This window comes from Oncorhynchus masou, chromosome 3, assembly GCF_036934945.1.
Source record: "Oncorhynchus masou masou isolate Uvic2021 chromosome 3, UVic_Omas_1.1, whole genome shotgun sequence".
Lineage (NCBI taxonomy): Eukaryota > Metazoa > Chordata > Actinopteri > Salmoniformes > Salmonidae > Oncorhynchus > Oncorhynchus masou.
The window spans coordinates 1,667,775-1,688,972 of record NC_088214.1 but is presented as its reverse complement, the minus strand read 5'-3'; the positions used below and the strand labels follow the sequence as shown (position 1 = coordinate 1,688,972).

Below are 21,198 nucleotides of genomic sequence, written 5' to 3'. Positions count from 1 at the left end.
TGTGTTGTTAGTGACCGTGTTAACGTCCTCTGTGTTGTTAGTGACCGTGTTAACGTCCTCTGTGTTGTTAGTGACCGTGTTAACGTCCTCTGTGTTGTTAGTGACCGTGTTAACGTCCTCTGTGTTGTTAGTGACCGTGTTAACGTCCTCTGTGTTGTTAGTGACCGTGTTAACGTCCTCTGTGTTGTTAGTGACCGTGTTAACGTCCTCTGTGTTGTTAGTGACCGTGTTAACGTCCTCTGTGTTGTTCGTATGCAACATGATGGACTGACTGGTTTGATCGGTAAGCTGCTCAGACAGCTGATGCTTAAAGTTAGAGAGGGAGATAAGACTCCAGCTTCAGTGATTTTTGCAGTTCGTTCCGAAGAAGGTGTTGGCTTTGGGGGTGACCAGTGAGATATACCTGCTAAAGTGCGTGCTACAGGTGGGTGTTGCTATGGTGACCAGTGAGCTGAGATAAGGCGGGGCTTTACCTAGCAGAGACTTGTAGATGACCTGGAGCCAGTGGGTTTGGCGACCAATATGAAGCGAGGACCAGCCGACTAGAGCATACGGGTCACAGTGGTGGGTAGTATATGGGGCTTTGGTGAAACAAAACGGATGGCACTGTGATAGACTGCATCCAATTTGTTGAGTAGCGTGCTGGAGGCTATTTTGTAAATGACATCGCCGAAGTCGAGGATTGGTAGGATGGTCAGTTTTACGAGGGTATGTTTGGCAGCATGAGTGAAAGAGGCTTTGTTGTGAAATAGGAAGCCGATTCTAGATTTAACTTTGGATTGGAGATGTTTAATGTGAGTCCGGAAGGAGAGTTTACAGTCGAGCCAGACACCTAGGTATTTGTAGTTGTCCACATATTCTAAGACAGAGCCGTGCAGAGTAGTGATGGGGGCAGGTGCAGGCAGCGATCGGTTAAAGAGCATGCATTTAGTTTTACTTGTATTTAAGAGCAGTTGGAGGCCACGGAAGGAGAGTTGTATGGCATTGAAGCTACTACAGTTAATTATAAGCATTTCAAATTTTCGCTCAGCTAATACCCTGCTGCTAGTCTGTTTATGATCATGTCCCATATACTCCTCTCAGCTAATACCCTGCTGCTCGTCTGTTTATGATCATGTAAGGTCTACACTGGTTGTATTCATGTGAAACTAATGTGATTTATTAACACGCTCCATTTGGTTATTATGACACGTATTTAAATCTGTATAATAATATCATTTAGCAAGACTATTCCTTACAATTACACTGCATTCATTTGCATTTCTGAAGTAGGCCTGTCATTTGAATAATTATTTTTCCATCTCAAAATAAGACGTGCCCCCTCTCAACGACAGACTCCTTTTCAAGGCTAGCCTAGATGAATGCTAGATGAATGTATACAGAGATGACCAGTTTACAGAGGAGTATAGAGTGCAGTGATGTGTCCTATAAGGAGCATTGGTGGCAAATCTGATGGACGAATGGTAAAGAACATCTAGCCGCTCGAGAGCACCCTTACCTGCCGATCTATAAATGATATCTCCGTAATCTAGCATGGGTAGGATGGTCATCTGAATCAGGGTTAGTTTGGCAGCTGGGGTGAAAGAGGAGCAATTACGATAGAGGAAACAAAGTCTAGATTTAACTTTAGCCTGCAGCTTTGATATGTGCTGAGAGAAGGACAGTCTACTGTCTAGCCATACTCCCAAGTACTTGTATGAGGTGACCACCTCAAGCTCTAAACCCTCAGAGGTAGTAATCACACCTGTGGGGAGAGGGGCATTCTTCTTACCAAACCACATGACCTTTGTTTTGGAGGTGTTCAGAACAAGGTTAAGGGCAGAGAAAAGCTTTGTTAGTGTCCAACAAGCATGTTTTAGAGTGTTTAACACCAAATCCATGGAGGGGCCAGCTGAGTACAAGACTATCATCTGCATATAAATGAATGAGAGAGCTTCCTACCTCCTGAGCGATGTTGTTGATGCAAACTGAGAAGAACGTGGGGCCTAGAATCGACCCTTGGGGTACACCCTTAGTGACAGGCAGTGGCTGAGACAGCAGATGTTCTGACTTTATACACTGCACTCTTTGAGAGAGGTAGTTAGCAAACCAGGCCAAAGACCCCTCAGAGACACCAAAACTCATTAGCCGGCCCACAAGAATGGAATGGTCTTCAGGAACAAAAGCTTTGCCCAAGTCGATAAAAACAGCAGCACAACATTGCTTAGAATCAAGGGCAATGGTGACATCATTGAGGACCTTTTAGGGTTGCAGTGACACATCCATAACCTGCGCTGAAACCGGATTGCATAGCAGAGAGAATACTATACTACTAGACATCAAGTAAGCCAGTCAGTTGATTATTGACAAGTTTTTCCCAACACTTTTGATAAACAGGGCAAAATAGAAATAGGCCTATAACAGTTAGGATCAGATTGATCTCCCCTTTAAATAAAGGACGAACTGTGGCTGCTTCCCAAGCAACGGGAACCTCCCTAGAGAGGAGAGCCGGTTAAAAAGGTTGGAGATGAAAATGGTCTGGGATGTAGGCTAATTGATTAATCAGTTAATTCCCAACCCTTTAGGCAGTCACTACCGCCACACCCCCAGAGGGGGCAGTCCCCACCCCCACCCCACAGAGCAATACAGTGATGTACAGTACCAGGTGAAGGTTAGGAGGAGGAGGGTCAGAGGTTAGGGTCAGGTCCTGAGGAGCAGTACAGTGATGTACAGTACCAGGTGAAGGTTAGGAGGAGGGTCAGAGGTTAGGGTCAGGTCCTGAGGAGCAGTACAGTGATGTTTTGTACAAGGGTGAAGGTTAGGAGGAGGAGGGTCAGAGGTTTGGGTCAGGTCCTGAGGAGCAGTACAGTGATGTACAGTACCAGGTGAAGGTTAGGAGGAGGAGGGTCAGAGGTTTGGGTCAGGTCTTGAGGAGCAGTACAGTGAAGGTTACGCTCCGATCAGACCGACAGCGTCATTTAATCAATTCTACGTAATAAATACTGCAGTCAAACTTATTTCATTATCTAATCCAACATTTTGACTGGAGGTGTGTGCAACAAAAGTTCAACATTCACCCTTTTGCTACTATTTCTGTCAAGTCTACTCATACAGTTTGATACGATGGGATGAATCCGACGTACGCACCAAGCAGAACGTACCGCACCTGCCTCTGCAACGCTGCAAGGCAAACGCAGCGGTCCAATCTGGTGTACCAGAAATGCAACGCCGCTGTCGGTCTGATCGAGGCGTTACAGGGGTCAGGGGAGTTATATGTACCTCGGTAACAAAGATCCTGAAGAGCAGTACTGTGATGTACCAGGTGAGGAGGAGGAAGGTCCCACTGATCCACAGGTGGTACAGGAGGGACAGGTCCAATAGACTAGACACACTGTCCAGGGAATGGATTGAACTGGGAGGGGGAGACCAGAACACCTCTGTCATCTGTTTAGTCTGTCTTGATGCATGTACCATTCCATGTTGACATCAACAGTCCAGTTTCCCTGGAAACTCAACGTAGGACTGAAAATACATTAGGAAAGGAATATGAGGAGTCCCCTAGCAGTGGAGGGGGTGGGGCTAGCTGCCTAGCAGTCGAGGGGGTGGGGCCAGCTGCCTAGCAGTCGAGGGGGTGGGGCCAGCTGCCTAGCAGTGGAGAGGGTGGGGCCAGCTGCCTAGCAGTGGAGGGGGTGGGGCCAGCTGCCTAGCAGTCGATGGGGTGGGGCCAGCTGCCTAGCAGTCGAGGGGGTGGGGCCAGCTGCCTAGCAGTGGAGGGGGTGGGGTCAGCTGCCTAGCAGTGGAGGGGGTGGGGTCAGCTGCCTAGCAGTGGAGGGGGTGGGGTCAGCTGCCTAGCAGTGGAGGGGGTGGGGTCAGCTGCCTAGCAGTGGAGGGGGTGGGGTCAGCTGCCTAGCAGTGGAGGGGGTGGGGTCAGCTGCCTAGCAGTGGAGGGGGTGGGGTCAGCTGCCTAGCAGTGGAGGGGGTGGGGTCAGCTGCCTAGCAGTGGAGGGGGTGGGGTCAGCTGCCTAGCAGTCGAGGGGGTGGGGTCAGCTGCCTAGCAGTCGAGGGGTGGGGTCAGCTGCCTAGCAGTCGAGGGGGTGGGGCCAGCTGCCTAGCAGTCGAGGGGGTGGGGCCAGCTGCCTAGCAGTCGAGGGGGTGGGGCCAGCTGCCTAGCAGTCGAGGGGGTGGGGCCAGCTGCCTAGCAGTCGAGGGGGTGGGGCCAGCTGCCTAGCAGTCGAGGGGTGGGGCCAGCTGCCTAGCAGTCGAGGGGGTGGGGCCGGCTGCCTAGCAGTCGAGGGGGTGGGGCCGGCTGCCTAGCAGTCGAGGGGGTGCGGCCGGCTGCCTAGCAGTCGAGGGGGTGGGGCCAGCTGCCTAGCAGTGGAGGGGGTGGGGTCGGCTGCCTAGCAGTGGAGGGGGTGGGGCCGGCTGCCTAGCAGTGGAGGGGGTGGGGCCGGCTGCCTAGCAGTGGAGGGGGTGGGGCCGGCTGCCTAGCAGTGGAGGGGGTGGGGCCGGCTGCCTAGCAGTCGAGGGGGTGGGGCCGGCTGCCTAGCAGTGGAGGGGGTGGGGCCGGCTGCCTAGCAGTGGAGGGGTGGGGCCGGCTGCCTAGCAGTGGAGGGGGTGGGGCCGGCTGCCTAGCAGTGGAGGGGGTGGGGCCGGCTCGAGGGGGTGGGAAAGGCTGCCTAGCAGTGGAGGGGGTGGGGCCGGCTGCCTAGCAGTGGAGGGGGTGGGGTCGGCTGCCTAGCAGTGGAGGGGGTGGGGTCGGCTGCCTAGCAGTGGAGGGGGTGGGGTCAGCTGCCTAGCAGTGGAGGGGGTGGGGTCGGCTGCCTAGCAGTGGAGGGGGTGAGAGGGGCAGATTTAAATAATACTGTGAGGTTAACCTGTTGATGTTGAGGTCAAGTGTCTTACAGATCCAGGCTCGTGGTGCATATCCTGAAAGACAGGGAGATAAACATCAATATCTTTTGACTACAGAACAGTTGGGAGACACCCCACTGAATAGCTCATACACAAAGCCATGCCTGACTAGTCTCCTTACCCATGAAGAAATACAGCAGGAGGAAGGTCCTGAGACAGTAGAGAGCCTGAACAGCACTGGCCTTCACCACTAGGGGCAGAGCTCCCTTGAAGCGGAGGTACTTGTATTGCTGAAACATGAAAGCAGAGCAGTGGAGGCTGCTGAGGGGAGGAGGGCTCATGATGAGGTCTGGAATGGAGCAAATGGAATCAAACGAAGACGTGGTTTCCATGTGGTCGATTCCATTGACTCCATTCCAGACCTCATGATGAGCCGTCCTCCCTCAGCAGCTTGAGGAGAACATGGCACTTCCTGATGTCTCATATTACAAAGTAGCAGTCATCCATTATCTTGTAGTTTTATACACTGGGCGTTTCTCTGGGACAGGAGTTCTCTGGGAAGAGGGGACAGGTGTTCTCCCTAACTGGGCCCAGTTTCCAGATAGAGCTTAAGCTTACATGTGTTTTAACGATGCTGTGTTCCTAAAACGGACGATTATGTAGCATGAGTTTCACAAAACACCACGCAGAGAACGTTCGCCATGCATCAAAACTGATGCCAGATCAGCTCCGAGAGAGATCCCTTCAAACAGCAGCACGCGACCCTTCAAACAGCAGCACGCGCCCCTTCAAACAGCAGCACGCGCCCCTTCAAACAGCAGCACGCGCCCCTTCAAACAGCAGCACGCGACCCTTCAAACAGCAGCACGCGACCCTTCAAACAGCAGCACGCGACCCTTCAAACAGCAGCACGCGACCCTTCAAACAGCAGCACGCGACCCTTCAAACAGCAGCACGCGCCCCTTCAAACAGCAGCACGCGCCCCTTCAAACAGCAGCACGCGCCCCTTCAAACAGCAGCACGCGACCCTTCAAACAGCAGCACGCGACCCTTCAAACAGCAGCACGCGCCCCTTCAAACAGCAGCACGCGACCCTTCAAACAGCAGCACGCGCCCCTTCAAACAGCAGCACGCCCCTTCAAACAGCAGCACGCGCCCCTTCAAACAGCAGCACGCGACCCTTCAAACAGCAGCACGCGACCCTTCAAACAGCAGCACGCGACCCTTCAAACAGCAGCACGCGACCCTTCAAAACAGCACGCACCCTTCAAACAGCAGCACGCGACCCTTCAAACAGCAGCACGCGACCCTTCAAACAGCAGCACGCGACCCTTCAAACAGCAGCACGCGACCCTTCAAACAGCAGCACGCGACCCTTCAAACAGCAGCACGCGACCCTTCAAACAGCAGCACGCGACCCCTCAAACAGCAGCACACGACCCTTCAAACAGCAGCACGCGCCCCTTCAAACAGCAGCACGCGCCCCTTCAAACAGCAGCACGCGACCCTTCAAACAGCAGCACGTGACCCTTCCACATTTTGTTAAGTGACAGCCTTATTCTAAAATGTATTACACTGTGTTCCCCTCCCCTCAGTCTATACACACACACACACACACACTCCGTAATGACAAAGCAAAAACAAGTTTCAAATGTTGCAACTGTATTAAAAATATAAAATTGAAATACTACATTTACATAAATATTCAGACCCTCTACTCAGTACTTTGTTGAAGCACCTTTGGCAGCGATTACAGCCTCAAGTCTTCTTGGGTATGACGCTACAAGCTTGGCACACCTGTATTTGGGGAGTTTCTCCCTTTCTTCTCTGCAGATCCTCTCAAGCTCTGTCAGGTTGGATGTGGAGTGACGGTGAACAGCTGTTTTCAGGTCTCTCCAGATGTTTGATTGGGTTCAAGTCCAGGCTCTGGCTGGGCCACTCAAGGACATGCAGAGACTTGTCCCAAAGCCACTCATGTTTTCCTGAGGAGGTTTTCATCAAGGATATCTCTGTACTTTGCTCTGTTCATCTTTCCCCTCGATCCTGACTCGTCTCCCAGTTCCTGCCCCTGAAAAACATCCAAAGCATAATGCTGCCACCACCACGCTTCACCGTAGGGATGGCATTGTCCAGGTGATGAGTGGTACCTGGTTTCCACAAGACGTGACGCTTGGCAGTCAGGCCAAAGAGTTCAATTTCTTTTTTCATCTGACCAGAGAATCTTGTTTCTCATGGTCTGAGAGTCCTTTAGGTGCCTTTTGGCAAACTCCAAGCGGGCTGTCATGTGCCTTTTACTGAGGAGTGGCTTCCATCTGGCCACTACCATAAAGGCCTGATTGGTGGAGGGCTGCAGAGATGGGAGAACCTTCATCTCCTTAACCAAGGCCCTTCTCCCCAGATTACTCTGTCTGGGCCGCCAGCTCTAGGAAGAGTCTTGGTGGTTCTAAACTTCTTCCATTTAAGGATGATGGAGGCCACTGTGTTCTTGGGGACCTTCAATGCTGCAGAAAAATAAAGGTCTGTACCCTTCCCCAGATCTGTCAATCCTGTCCTGGAGTTGTTCGGACGGGCGGTGTGTCACAGCATCATCCCACTGAGCTTGTCATTGCAGGCCATTTACACGCAATTTCAACGCTCAAGGATGATCAATGGAAACAGGATGCACCTGAGCTCAATTTCTAGTCTCATAGCAAAGAGTCTAAATACTTGTGAAAATAACGCACGTTTTTTAAATTTGTAATAAACTTTTTGCTTTGTTATTATGGGGTGTTGGGTGGAGATTGATGTGGACATTTTTTAATTAATCACATTTTAGAATGAGGCTGTGTAACGTCACAAAATGTGGAAAGAGTGAAGGGGTCTGAATACTTTCTGTACTGCATATGTTTATATGGTACATAGTATATATTTATCTGGTACATAGTATATAGTTATCTGTTTATATGGTGTATATAGTATCTGTTTATATAGTGTATATAGTATCTGTTTATATAGTGTATATAGTATCTGTTTATATGGTACATGGTATATAGTATATATTTATATGGTATTTGTTTAGATGGTGTATAGTATATGTTTATATGGTATATAGTATATGTTTATATGGTATATAGTATATGTTTATATGATATATGTTTATATGGTATATGTTTATATGGTATATAGTATATGTTTATATAGTATATGTTTAGATGGTAGATAGTGTATATGTTTAGATGGTTTATAGTATATGTTTATATAGTATATGGTATATGTTTATATGGTATGTGTTTATATGGTATTGGTTTAGATGGTATATGTGTATATAGTATATGGTATTTGTTTAGATGGTGTATAGTATATGTTTAGATGGTATATAGTATATGTTTATATGATATATGTTTATATAGTATATGTTTATATGGTATATAGTATATGTTTATATGGTATATGTTTATATGGTATATGGTATGTGTTTATATGGTATATGGTTAGATGGTATTAGTTTAGATGGTATATGTGTATATAGTATATGGTATATGTTTATATAGTATATGTTTATATATTTATATAGTATATGGTATATGTTTATATAGTATGTGTATATATTATTTGTTTAGATGATATATAGTATATGTTTATATGATGTTTATATGGTATATGTTTATGTAGTATATTTTTATATTGTATATGGTATTTGTTTATATGGTATATAGTATATGTTTAGATGGTATATAGTATATGTTTATATGGTATATAGTATATGGTATATGTTTATATAGCATTTGTTTAGATGGTGTATAGTATATGTTTATATGGTATATGTTTATATGGTATATAGTGTATAGTATATGTTTATATGGTATATGTTTTTATGGTATATGTTTAGATGGTATATAGTGTATATGTTTAGATGGTATATAGTGTATATGTTTATATGGTATATAGTATATGTTTATATGGTATAGTGTATATGTTTATATGGTTCATCGTATTTGTTTAGATGGTATATGTTAAGCGGAGCTCTTCTGAAGGTCAAACTCAGCTGTTCTGCGAGTGGTGTCAAACTCAGCTGTTCTGCGAGTGGTGTCAAACTCAGCTGTTCTGCGAGTGGTGTCAAACTCAGCTGTTCTGCGAGTGGTGTCAAACTCAGCTGTTCTGCGAGTGGTGTCAAACTCAGCTGTTCTGCGAGTGGTGTCAAACTCAGCTGTTCTGCGAGTGGTGTCAAACTCAGCTGTTCTGCGAGTGGTGTCAAACTCAGCTGTTCTGCGAGTGGTGTCAAACTCAGCTGTTCTGCGAGTGGTGTCAAACTCAGCTGTTCTGCGAGTGGTGTCAAACTCAGCTGTTCTGCGAGTGGTGTCACTGGGGCGGCAGTGTAGCCTAGTGGTTAGAGCATTGGACTAGTAACCGAAAGGTTGCAAGTTCAAATCCCTGAGCTGACAAGGTACAAAATCTGTCGTTCTGCCCCTGAACAGGCAGTTAACCCACTGTTCCTAGGCCGTCATTGAAAATAAGAATTTGTTCTTAACTGACTTGCCTAGTAAAATAAAAGCAATTTGTAAGTCGCTCTGGATAAGAGCGTCTGCTAAATGACGTAAATGTAATGTAATGTGTCAAACTCAGCTGTTCTGCGAGTGGTGTCAAACTCAGCTGTTCTACGAGTGGTGTCATCCAGTCGATTAATAACGGGCAACTTTATCAACCCAGCCAGCCAGCCAGCCAGCCAGCCAGCCAGCCAGCATTGAAGGTTTTGTAAACGACTTGAGCTGCAACAGATTTCCACAAATTGCTACTAACCTTTAACATAATGAAACATCTGTTCACAGAAAATATTGTTCTTACATAGTGGTATTAAACACTAAAACACAGGAATTAGTAGTTTTGGGTAGACTTTAAATGTAAGATGCTTTTGGGAAACCGGGCCCAGGATAATAAGAGATAGGAAGAACAGAGACAGTATGTACCTGCATGGTGTGGAAAGAAACGTAGTTCATGTTGTAGACCACTCCCACCAGGCTGTGGCTGTAGCCAATGAAGGCCCCCACGAGCAGCAGCACCAGGTGGAATTCATTCAGGCACATCTCAGGACCACTACTACTGTAACCAACACAACAGACAGATATAATTGAACGGAGCTTTGCTCAATCATGAGGCATCGAAGAAGAAAAAAGGAAGAAAGAAAAGAAATAAGAAAGTAGTAAGAAATCAACCAAAAAAATTTCCTAGACAAAATGTTTCATTGTAATAGTGAAGGTGTAAACTTGGCAGTAGAAAACCTAAACAGTATATTTGACTTCTCAGCTTCCCTGGTCAAATCTAAAAAAAAGTTAACAAAATTAACGAATGACAAATGGTGTTGAAATGCAAAAACCTAAGAAATAAATTGAGAAACCTATCCAACCAAAAACAGCGATCCAAAAAACTTGAGTCGACACCTTCACTATGGTGAGTCACTAAAACAATACAGAGATGCACTTCGGAAAAAGAAGGAACAGCACGTCAGAAAATCAGCTCAACATTAGTGAAGAAACAAACAAGCAAAACAAAAAAAAGGCAAAGTCTCCATGCTTTGTTGATTTAAAAAAAAAAAAAAAAAAAAATCCTACTACTCAATTTGGCATGAGGGCCTTCAAAACAAATTGATGGAAAGTGGTGTTGGGGAGAAAGAAAAAACATACGACTTTATAAAATCCATGTACACAAAAAAAATAGGCCAAACACACATCTTTCCACAGGACCGTGGGTTGAGACAGGGATGCAGCTTAAGCCCCACCATCTTCAAAATATCAAAATATTGGCGAGGGCACCAGAACGGTCTGCAGCACCCGGCCTCACCCTACTAGAATCTGAAGTCAAATGTCTACCGTTTGCTGATGATCTGGTTCTTCTCTCCTCAACCAACAGCAGCAGATCTTCTGCACAGATTCTGTCAGACCTGGGCCCTGACATTAAATCTCAGTAAGCCAAAAATAATGGTGTTCCAAAAAAGGTCCAGTTGCCAGGACCACAAATACAAATTCCATCTTGACTCCATTGCCCTAGAGCACACAAAAAACGAAACATACCTCAGCACCACAGGTAACTTCCACAAAGCTGTGAACGATCCGAGAGACAAGGCAAGAAGGGTCTTCTATGCCATCAAAAGGAACATCAAATCCGACATACCAATTAGGATCTGGCAAAAAATACTTAAATCAGTTACACCTTTATGGTTGTGAGGTCTGGGGTCCGCTCACCAACCAAGAAATCACAAAATGGGACAAACACCAAATTGAGACTCTGCATACAGAATTCTGCAAACATATCCTCCGTGTACAACGTAGAACACCAGATAATGCATGCAGAGCAGAATTAGGCCAATACCCACGAATTCTCAAAATTCAGAAAATAAATTCTACAACCACCTAAAAAAGGAAGCGATTCCCAAACCTTCCATAACAAAGCCATCTACAACAGAGCGATGAACCTGGAGAAGATTCCCCTAAGCAAGCTGGTCCTGGGGCTCTGTTCACAAACACACCCCACAGAGCCCCAAGACAGCAACACAACTAGACCCAACCAAATGAGAAAACAAAAAGATAGTTATTCCAAATGTGTCAAGTAATTAAGAAACAGAGCAAACTAGAATGTTATTTGGCCCTAAACAAAGAGTACACAGTGGCAGAATACCTGACCACCGTGACTGACCCAAACTTAAAGCTTTGACTATGTAGAGACTCAGTGAGCATAGCCTTGCTATTAAGAAGACAGGCTATGTGCTCACTGCCCACAAAATGAGGTGGAAACTGAGCTGCACTTCCTAACCTCCTACCAAATGTATAACCATATTAGAGACATTTCCCACAGATCCACAAAGAATTTGAAAATAAATCACATTTTGCAACTCCCATATCTACTGGGTTAAAAAGGCAGGTAGCCTAGTGGTTAGAGCGTTGGGCCATTAACTGAAAAGTTGCTGGATCGAATCCCCAAACTGACAAGGTAAAAATCTGTCGTTCTGCCCCTTAACAAGGAAGTTAACCCACTGTTCCTAGGCCGTCATTATAAATAATGATTTGTTCTTAACCGAGTCAAATAAAGGTTAAATAAAAATTAAATCCCACAGTGTGCCATCACAGCAGCAAGATGTGTGACCTGTTGCCACAAGAAAAGCACAACCAGTGAACACACAACATTGTAAATACAACCTATATTTAAATTAATTTCCATTCCTGTGTGTATGCCAGGTAAACCTAAACATGTGTGGTGTCTCACCTCTCATCCTGTGTACAGGGGTGCCCCAAGGACCTGTAGCGCCCTCCGATGGTGAAGGCACAACACCAAGCTACTACAACACCCATGATGCAGTGCACCAGCGAGTGGACGAACTGACGGGGGTGGAGCACCTGACCCAGGAGGGCGATCTTGGAACAGGCGATGGATGGGACGACTGGTGGGAATCAATCAATTAATCAAACAATTAGTAAAACAGGGTGAATGCTGGGACTGTTGTCCCAGGACATTGGCACCTCCATGTACAAAGCCACCTACAGTACAGTGAGAGCATCATTTATATTTTTTTCTCTACAGTAATTGCATTGTCCTGGTTCCACCCACGCAGCCTGAGTCAATCTCAAGAGATGGAGTGCAGCAATCAACTCAGGCTCCTTCCACTCAGTGTGATCCCCTGGGAGAACCCTTCAGCTACTGGCTCACCTGTGTAATACTCCAGGTTGAAAAAGCCCACCATCAATACCACTCCACATAGCAGAATGAAGGAGAAGATGGCACTGGCACTGGTCAATAGGGACAGGCATTCTGGAAGCAGACAACACATAATTAATAGCATTCTAGAACGAGACATTAGAATAATGTGCTTACAAGCAGTCTCCGACATAACTGTCTCAGCTTGCTACACAGCCAGAGAACGACTAGAGTAAGTTAGTCTGCCTGGCTAGAGAGAACTAAAACATTGACATTGTGTACTCGGTGAGTGTATTGGCTGATGAAAGCTTCTCTTACCTGATATCCAGAGTATCGGGTGAAACAGACTGAATCTGCTGAGAAGTACAAACAGAGCTGTGGTGGGCAGCAGCAGCAGGACAGACCACGCCATACTGGCTACTGCTCTCCAACATATCACCTGGAAACACCAACATTCATACCGCAGATACAAGACATCACATTGGGAAGTGACTGGTATGCCAGAATTGTGTTACCTGAAGATGTTAATATAAGTCTAGGCGAGGAACGCTGAACTCTGTTCTCTTTTATCGAGGCGGAGTTGAGTTGTGATAACTGGTCGCGTGATTTGCTAGCAACAACATTGAGACACCGTCAGTCGATGCTTGGAAGAAAACGATTCCCTGTAACCATGTTTGTTTGTTCTGTACAAATCGCATTCCTCCCCTAGTGTGCAGAAATTAATACTATAATATAGATTTAAAACTTCCCGAATACAACCCCTGACTTTTTCCCTCATATCACATAGTTGTATAAAAACATAGGTACAGGTCAGGGTTTTCAGAATCGACGTTTTTACAAGCGGCGACTGATGGCGCCTCAATGTTGTTGCTAGCAAATCGCACTCCACCTCGATTTAAGTGAACACCGTTGAGTGTTCTTCAGCGAGAATAAACCTGTCCCTCTACTAGGATTGCAAAGGGTCTGAAATGTAACAGGATTTTTCCATGGGAAGTTCAGCCCGGGAATTTGGAGAATTTTGCTTAAATACATTTTTTTTTTTAAGTTAGCTTATAACCTTGAACATTTTTTTGTGGGATACACATAAGGCAATTCTAGGTCTTGTGCCATATGTTGGTTAAACTATCCCCAATTCAATGGAATTGCAACCCTCTGCATTCACAGTGCACTCTTCCATCACATGTACAGCTGATTCTCAAGATCTTCCACACTAATGAGATGCTATTGAGCCCACACTACTACACTGTCTGAGCCAAGGACTACATGCTTTCTGGTACGTTTTGATTACAATACTGGGTGGGGTGAATATATTTTATACGACAGATACTTTTTTGTTAACTAGTAAATAGTAGCCTACAGCAAAGTGTGCTTAAATAATTTCTAACTTATTAACAGTCTCTGCTAGTTAGTTTTTGCTACCATGTGGGTTTTAGCTTCAGCCTGCTAACTGAGGAGTGTTAATTCACCTGTTTCATGTTTAATGTTTTAAAATTATTCTTACAAAGGGGTTGTTTAATCTAACTGCTTAACTATTTATCTGTACATGGAATTGCATTTGTTGTTTGTTTTTTTAAACTAATTTTGTTCTAATCTTTACAGGAAAATGCCACGGGCACCATCTGATGTGTGGAGACATTTCATTGCAGCAAATGTAGAAGGGAAAAGCTGTGTACATTTGCAAATACTGTGCGAAATCATATGTGAAGAATGCAACAGAGATGTAGAATCATCTGGCCAAGTGCATAAAGTTCCCTCAGCGTTCACAACAAGCAACCTCTGACAAAAGTCCCTCTTCTTCTATTTGAAGTGAAAATGATGAATCAGACACCTTATCGATAGCAACAGCTCATGGTCCTCCTGGAATCAGAAGTGTTTATGACTCAATGGAGGAATGTAGTCAGAGAAATGCTGATGAATGCTCGAGCTGTGTATGCAACGGGTTCACCTCTGAAGCTCACAGGCAATTTGTATTGGAAGAGATTTCTGAATGTTCTTCACCCAGCATATACCCCTCCAACCAGTATTCTACAAGAGCACAGACACAAGGGACAACAGACACACCGGTATCAACTCTCCGGGTTGGAGCGAGCGGTCGCATCTACACTTCGGTCCGCAGGTAGTATAACTTTTCATTACATTTCATTATAGTACAACGGTTTGATTTGTCTAATCTTAGCGATTTCCTCTTAGCTAGCTACATAGCCGTCTTTGTATCAAAGATAATTGCGTAATTATCGTATTCCGTCGTCCTAACGTATCTGCCCAGCAGCTAGCTAAGCAGCTAGCTAACATCCACATCCACTGTCCACCAGCACTGTAGAAACTATTACACTCAACTGAACGTCTCGATTAGCGTAGTGTCAGCTAGCTACATAGTTGTCTTCGCTGTCTTCGTCTCCAAGATAATTGTGTAGTTTAGAGTGTGTAGACTTAGAGTGATTATCTTAATTTACCGAGGTTAGCTAGCCAGCTATTTGTCGTCCTTAACGTAGGAGATGCTGCTAGCTAGCTAGCCAACCTCTACCGAATTGAACTTCAACTACCCGGTCAACATTCCGCGTCGCTCCACAGGTAGCATCACATTTTCATTTCACTTCATTACAGTACAACGGTTTGATTTGTTTGATCGTAGCTAGCCAGCTACATAGCCGTCTTTGTATCTAAGACAACTGTGTAGTCTAGAGCGATTTTCTAGGTTAGCTGGCCAGCTATTGTCGTTCTATTAACGTAGCTAGCCAGCTAGCCCCCGAATAGCAGCACTGTAGAAACTATTAAAATACAACGGTTTGATTTGTTTGATCGTAGCTAGCTAGCTACATAGCCGTCTTTGTATCTAAGACAATTGTGTAGCCTAGAGCGATTTCCTAGGTTAGCTAGCCAGCTATTGTCGTTCTTTTAAGGTAACGTAACGCAATCAACCTGCTAGCTAGCCAGCTAGCCCCCGAATAGCAGCACTGTAGAAACTATTACACTCGACGGAACGACTTGATTAGTGTAGTGTCAACATCGCAGCCAATACCAGCTAGCCTACAAAGTCAACAACGCAGCCACTGCCAGCTAGCCTACTCCAGCAGTACTGTATCATTTCAATCATTTTAGTCAATAAGATTCTTGCTACGTAAGCTTAACTTTCTGAACATTCGAGACGTGTAGTCCACTTGTCATTCCAATCTCCTTTGCATTAGCGTAGCCTCTTCTGTAGCCTGTCAACTATGTGTCTATCTATCCCTGTTCTCTCCTCTCTGCACAGACCATACAAACGCTCCACACCGCGTGGCCGCGGCCACCCTAATCTGGTGGTCCCAGCGCGCACGACCCACGTGGAGTTCCAGGTCTCCGGTAGCCTCTGGAACTGCCGATCTGCGGCCAACAAGGCAGAGTTCATCTTAGCCTATGCCTCCCTCCAGTCCCTCGACTTCTTGGCACTGACGGAAACATGGATCACCACAGATAACACTGCTACTCCTACTGCTCTCTCTTCGTCCGCCCACGTGTTCTCGCACACCCCGAGAGCTTCTGGTCAGCGGGGTGGTGGCACCGGGATCCTCATCTCTCCCAAGTGGTCATTCTCTCTCTCTCCCCTTACCCATCTGTCTATCGCCTCCTTTGAATTCCATGCTGTCACAGTTACCAGCCCTTTCAAGCTTAACATCCTTATCATTTATCGCCCTCCAGGTTCCCTTGGAGAGTTCATCAATGAGCTTGATGCCTTGATAAGCTCCTTTCCTGAGGACGGCTCACCTCTCACAGTCCTGGGCGACTTTAACCTCCCCACGTCTACCTTTGACTCATTCCTCTCTGCCTCCTTCTTTCCACTCCTCTCCTCTTTTGACCTCACCCTCTCACCTTCCCCCCTACTCACAAGGCAGGCAATACGCTCGACCTCATCTTTACTAGATGCTGTTCTTCCACTAACCTCATTGCAACTCCCCTCCAAGTCTCCGACCACTACCTTGTATCCTTTTCCCTCTCGCTCTCATCCAACACTTCCCACACTGCCCCTACTCGGATGGTTTCGCGCCGTCCCAACCTTCGCTCTCTCTCCCCCGCTACTCTCTCCTCTTCCATCCTTTCATCTCTTCCCTCTGCTCATACCTTCTCCAACCTATCTCCTGATTCTGCCTCCTCAACCCTCCTCTCTTCCCTTTCTGCATCCTTTGACTCTCTATGTCCCCTATCCTCCAGGCCGGCTCGGTCCTCCCCTCCCGCTCCGTGGCTCGATGACTCACTGCGAGCTCACAGAACAGAGCTCCGGGCAGCCGAGCGGAAATGGAGGAAAACTCGCCTCCCTGCGGACCTGGCATCCTTTCACTCCCTCCTCTCTACATTTTCCTCCTCTGTCTCTGCTGCTAAAGCCACTTTCTACCACTCTAAATTCCAAGCATCTGCCTCTAACCCTAGGAAGCTCTTTGCCACCTTCTCCTCCCTCCTGAATCCTCCCCCCTCCCCCTCTCTGCAGATGACTTCGTCAACCATTTTGAAAAGAAGGTCGACGACATCCGATCCTCGTTTGCTAAGTCAAACGACACCGCTGGTTCTGCTCACACTGCCCTACCCTGTGCTCTGACCTCTTTCTCCCCTCTCTCTCCAGATGAAATCTCGCTTCTTGTGACGGCCAGCCGCCCAACAACCTGCCCGCTTGACCCTATCCCCTCCTCTCTTCTCCAGACCATTTCCGGAGACATTCTCCCTTACCTCACCTCACTCATCAACTCATCCCTGACCGCTGGCTACGTCCCTTCCGTCTTCAAGAGAGCGAGAGTTGCACCCCTTCTGAAAAAACCTACACTCGATCCCTCCGATGTCAACAACTACAGACCAGTATCCCTTCTTTCTTTTCTCTCCAAAACTCTTGAACGTGCCGTCCTTGGTCAGCTCTCCCGCTATCTCTCTCAGAATGACCTTCTTGATCCAAATCAGTCAGGTTTCAAGACTAGTCATTCAACTGAGACTGCTCTTCTCTGTATCACGGAGGCGCTCCGCACTGCTAAAGCTAACTCTCTCTCCTCTGCTCTCATCCTTCTAGACCTATCGGCTGCCTTCGATACTGTGAACCATCAAATCCTCCTCTCCACCCTCTCCGAGTTGGGCATCTCCGGCGCGGCCCACGCTTGGATTGCGTCCTACCTGACAGGTCGCTCCTACCAGGTGGCGTGGCGAGAATCTGTCTCCTCGCCACGCGCTCTCACCACTGGTGTCCCCCAGGGCTCTGTTCTAGGCCCTCTCCTATTCTCGCTATACACCAAGTCACTTGGCTCTGTCATAACCTCACATGGTCTCTCCTATCATTGCTATGCAGACGACACACAATTAATCTTCTCCTTTCCCCCTTCTGATGACCAGGTGGCGAATCGCATCTCTGCATGTCTGGCAGACATATCAGTGTGGATGACGGATCACCACCTCAAGCTGAACCTCGGCAAGACGGAGCTGCTCTTCCTCCCGGGGAAGGACTGCCCGTTCCATGATCTCGCCATCACGGTTGACAACTCCATTGTGTCCTCCTCCCAGAGCGCTAAGAACCTTGGCGTGATCCTGGACAACACCCTGTCGTTCTCAACCAACATCATGGCGGTGGCCCGTTCCTGTAGGTTCATGCTCTACAACATCCGCAGAGTACGACCCTGCCTCACACAGGAAGCGGCGCAGGTCCTAATCCAGGCACTTGTCATCTCCCGTCTGGATTACTGCAACTCGCTGTTGGCTGGGCTCCCTGCCTGTGCCATTAAACCCCTACAACTCATCCAGAACGCCGCAGCCCGTCTGGTGTTCAACCTTCCCAAGTTCTCTCACGTCACCCCGCTCCTCCGCTCTCTCCACTGGCTTCCAGTTGAAGCTCGCATCCGCTACAAGACCATGGTGCTTGCCTACGGAGCTGTGAGGGGAACGGCACCGCAGTACCTCCAGGCTCTGATCAGGCCTTACACCCAAGCAAGGGCACTGCGTTCATCCACCTCTGGCCTGCTCGCCTCCCTACCACTGAGGAAGTACAGTTCCCGCTCAGCCCAGTCAAAACTGTTCGCTGCTCTGGCCCCCCAATGGTGGAACAAACTCCCTCACGACGCCAGGACAGCGGAGTCAATCACCACCTTCCGGAGACACCTGAAACCCCACCTCTTCAAGGAATACCTAGGATAGGATAAAGTAATCCTTCTCAAGCAGAGGAAACTGCAGTTACATCTGCCTGAAGCCCATACACGCCGCAGCGTACATGTTGGATCCCAAGTATTCTGGTAAGAGCATCCTGTCTGGTGCAAAGATCAACAAGGCCTATGATGTCATCACTACCGTGTCTCGCCACCTTGGTCTGGATGAGGGCAAGGTTCTTGGCAGTCCAACATATCTCATCAGCCACTTGGTGGAAGGGACTTTGTGGATCTGAGGCTCTTTCCCCTGCTGCCTCCATCATCCTCCAAATCCCACCAACATCAGCTGCCTCAAGAGTGCAACTGGTCCTAGTTTGGGAACACACACCACAGCACGCAACAGGTTGACCAATACAAGGGGATGATGTTTTGGTGGCCATCCGGGCAAATGTGAGGCTTTTTGAGTCTGACAACAAGACATTGTCAACAAGGTTGGAAAGTGACAGTGAATGAGGCCTCAGAGTCTGATGTTCAAGAGGTGGACATTAAGGTCCAGGGAGGAGACATGGAAGCCTGAGAGGAAGACAAACAAAGCTTTAGTTTCTAGACTAACATTTTCTGGGGGGAGATGCGATGGATCATTCAAAATTCCCTTTTGTTGTTCTGTCAAATCATCCCATGTAAAGAGTCAACTAATTGAATTAAAGTTAAATTCGTAACTACTGTTTTTTTTTAATATAGGAAGGATTTAATCATTTGCAATTGTCTCCATATGATATGGTAAATATATCCAACGCAAAAACACATCTACATTTAAATGGTGTTAATACTAAATTTGCATATATTCCTGTTAATTCCCACGGAAGGTTTCCACCTCTGAATATTCCCCAAAATGTGCAACCCTACTGGTGACACTGTCAGTGATTTATTTAGAATTCAAGGGACTCTTAACCAGCATGGCTACCACAGCATTCTGCAGCGATACACCAATCCATCTGGTTTGAGCTTAGTGGGACTATCATTTGTTTTTCAACAGGACAATGACTCAACACACCTCCAGGCTGTCTAAGGGCTATTTGACCTAGGAGAGTGATGGAGTCCTGGCATCCACAATCACCCGACCTCAACACAATTTGAGATTGGATGAGTTGGACCGCCTAGTGAAGGAGAAGTAGACAACAAGTGCTCAACATATGTGGGAACTCCTTCTAGACTGTTGGAAAAGCATTCCAGGTGAAGCTGGATGAGAGAATGCCAAGAGTGTGCAAAGCTGTCATCAAGGCAAAGGGTGGCTACTTGAAGAATATCAAATATATTTTCGCTTACTACGTGATTCCATGTGTTATTTCATAGTTTTGATGTCTTCACTATTATTCTACAATTTAGAAACTTGTCAAAAATAAAGAAAAACCCTTGAATGAGTAAGTGTGTTGAAACTTTTGCCTGAAATTATGACCCCTTCCTCAGTAGCCTAATTCATGCAGGCTGCTGGGAAACACAAGCACTTCTTACCTCAAATCGCTTCGCTATTCATGTTGAATAAATTAGTCTTCATTTGAACTAAGCAAGCTGCTAAACAGTTCAGAATTACATCAGGGGCTATAGGCTACCTGCTTTTATCTAAGCGAACCCTGGCAAAACTGAATAACAATCATCAACCCAGATTTTAGTCTGTAGCTTTATGCCTATTGATATGAGAAGTCAATCTCAGGAAGTGGGACATTTATAACGGTTTATAGTATTAACATCTGTCACATAACAGCTAAATTGCCAGAAAAAAGCCAAACATAAACATTTTAAAGGAAGTCCAAGTGGTTCTTGCTCAGAGATTGAGATCCTCGGTCCAACTTTCATCACTCAAACTCTCCTGTTGGATTCATCTATGTTACGGACATACGCAAAGGGGATTTATATACAATAATAAACCTGGTTTTATACCTGAATGCCGATTGACTGAAAGCGGCGGTATACCAGACCATATACCATTGGGTATGAGAAAATATTACTTTTAATTGCGTTGGTACACAGTTAATATAGCAATAAGGCACCCCGGGGGGTTATGGTCAATATAATCACAGCTAAGAGCTGTATCCGGGCACTCAGCTTTGCGTCATGCTTAGAACAGCCCTTAGCCGTGGTATATTGGTCATATAGCATACCCCTTTGTGCCTTATTTCTTAATCATAGCAGTCAAACGAGCTAAATCGACATCTATTGATGGAAACTGATCTGGCGAGTTTAATAAGGGTGAATTATTTTCTCTTGCCACATATTCTGTCATAGCTTGCAATAACTATTATTTTGAGGAAACACTAATAACACTTCTAATGTCGTTACAAGTTACTATGTTATTCCTTCTAATTGGATCGATAACATTATGAAAAAGGGTTTTGTTGTATAAATATGGCAACTCTACTCTTGCTGTGAAAAACAAACTATTGTGCTCGTTTCCAGGCGTTTTGTGCGGGTTTTGAGTGGTATGTATTGGGCTAGAAATTGTAGCTTGGATCCAGACCCTCCGGTCAAAGCTGAATGCTACGTTCAACTACTATATTACCTAGCTTATGTGAAACTTGAAAATCTAGCTAGCTACAATTACAGAGAGCCAGCAACAACTTGT

The 21,198-nt window shown here is 46.4% G+C and overlaps 1 protein-coding gene across 3 annotated transcripts in view; it reads right to left on the bottom strand.

Moving 5' to 3' along the window:
- ndc1 (NDC1 transmembrane nucleoporin) overlaps positions 1-21,198 on the bottom strand; it is a 36,386-nt gene that overhangs the window by 14,791 nt on the left and 397 nt on the right. Inside the window, exons 1-8 of one of the 3 annotated variants that reach the window (XM_064928934.1) lie at positions 17,188-17,387; positions 12,811-12,931; positions 12,505-12,606; positions 12,064-12,238; positions 9,774-9,906; positions 5,012-5,120; positions 4,854-4,905; positions 3,259-3,391 (exon numbers count right to left, since the gene is read on the bottom strand). In XM_064928934.1, the coding sequence (XP_064785006.1) occupies positions 3,259-3,391; positions 4,854-4,905; positions 5,012-5,120; positions 9,774-9,906; positions 12,064-12,238; positions 12,505-12,606; positions 12,811-12,904 (798 nt within the window). In that variant the 5' untranslated portion in view covers positions 12,905-12,931; positions 17,188-17,387. Of the gene's footprint in view, positions 1-3,258; positions 3,392-4,853; positions 4,906-5,011; positions 5,121-9,773; positions 9,907-12,063; positions 12,239-12,504; positions 12,607-12,810; positions 12,932-17,187; positions 17,388-21,198 lie in introns of those variants that run through there. The other 2 variants (XM_064928927.1, XM_064928920.1) reach the window with 2 other exon arrangements.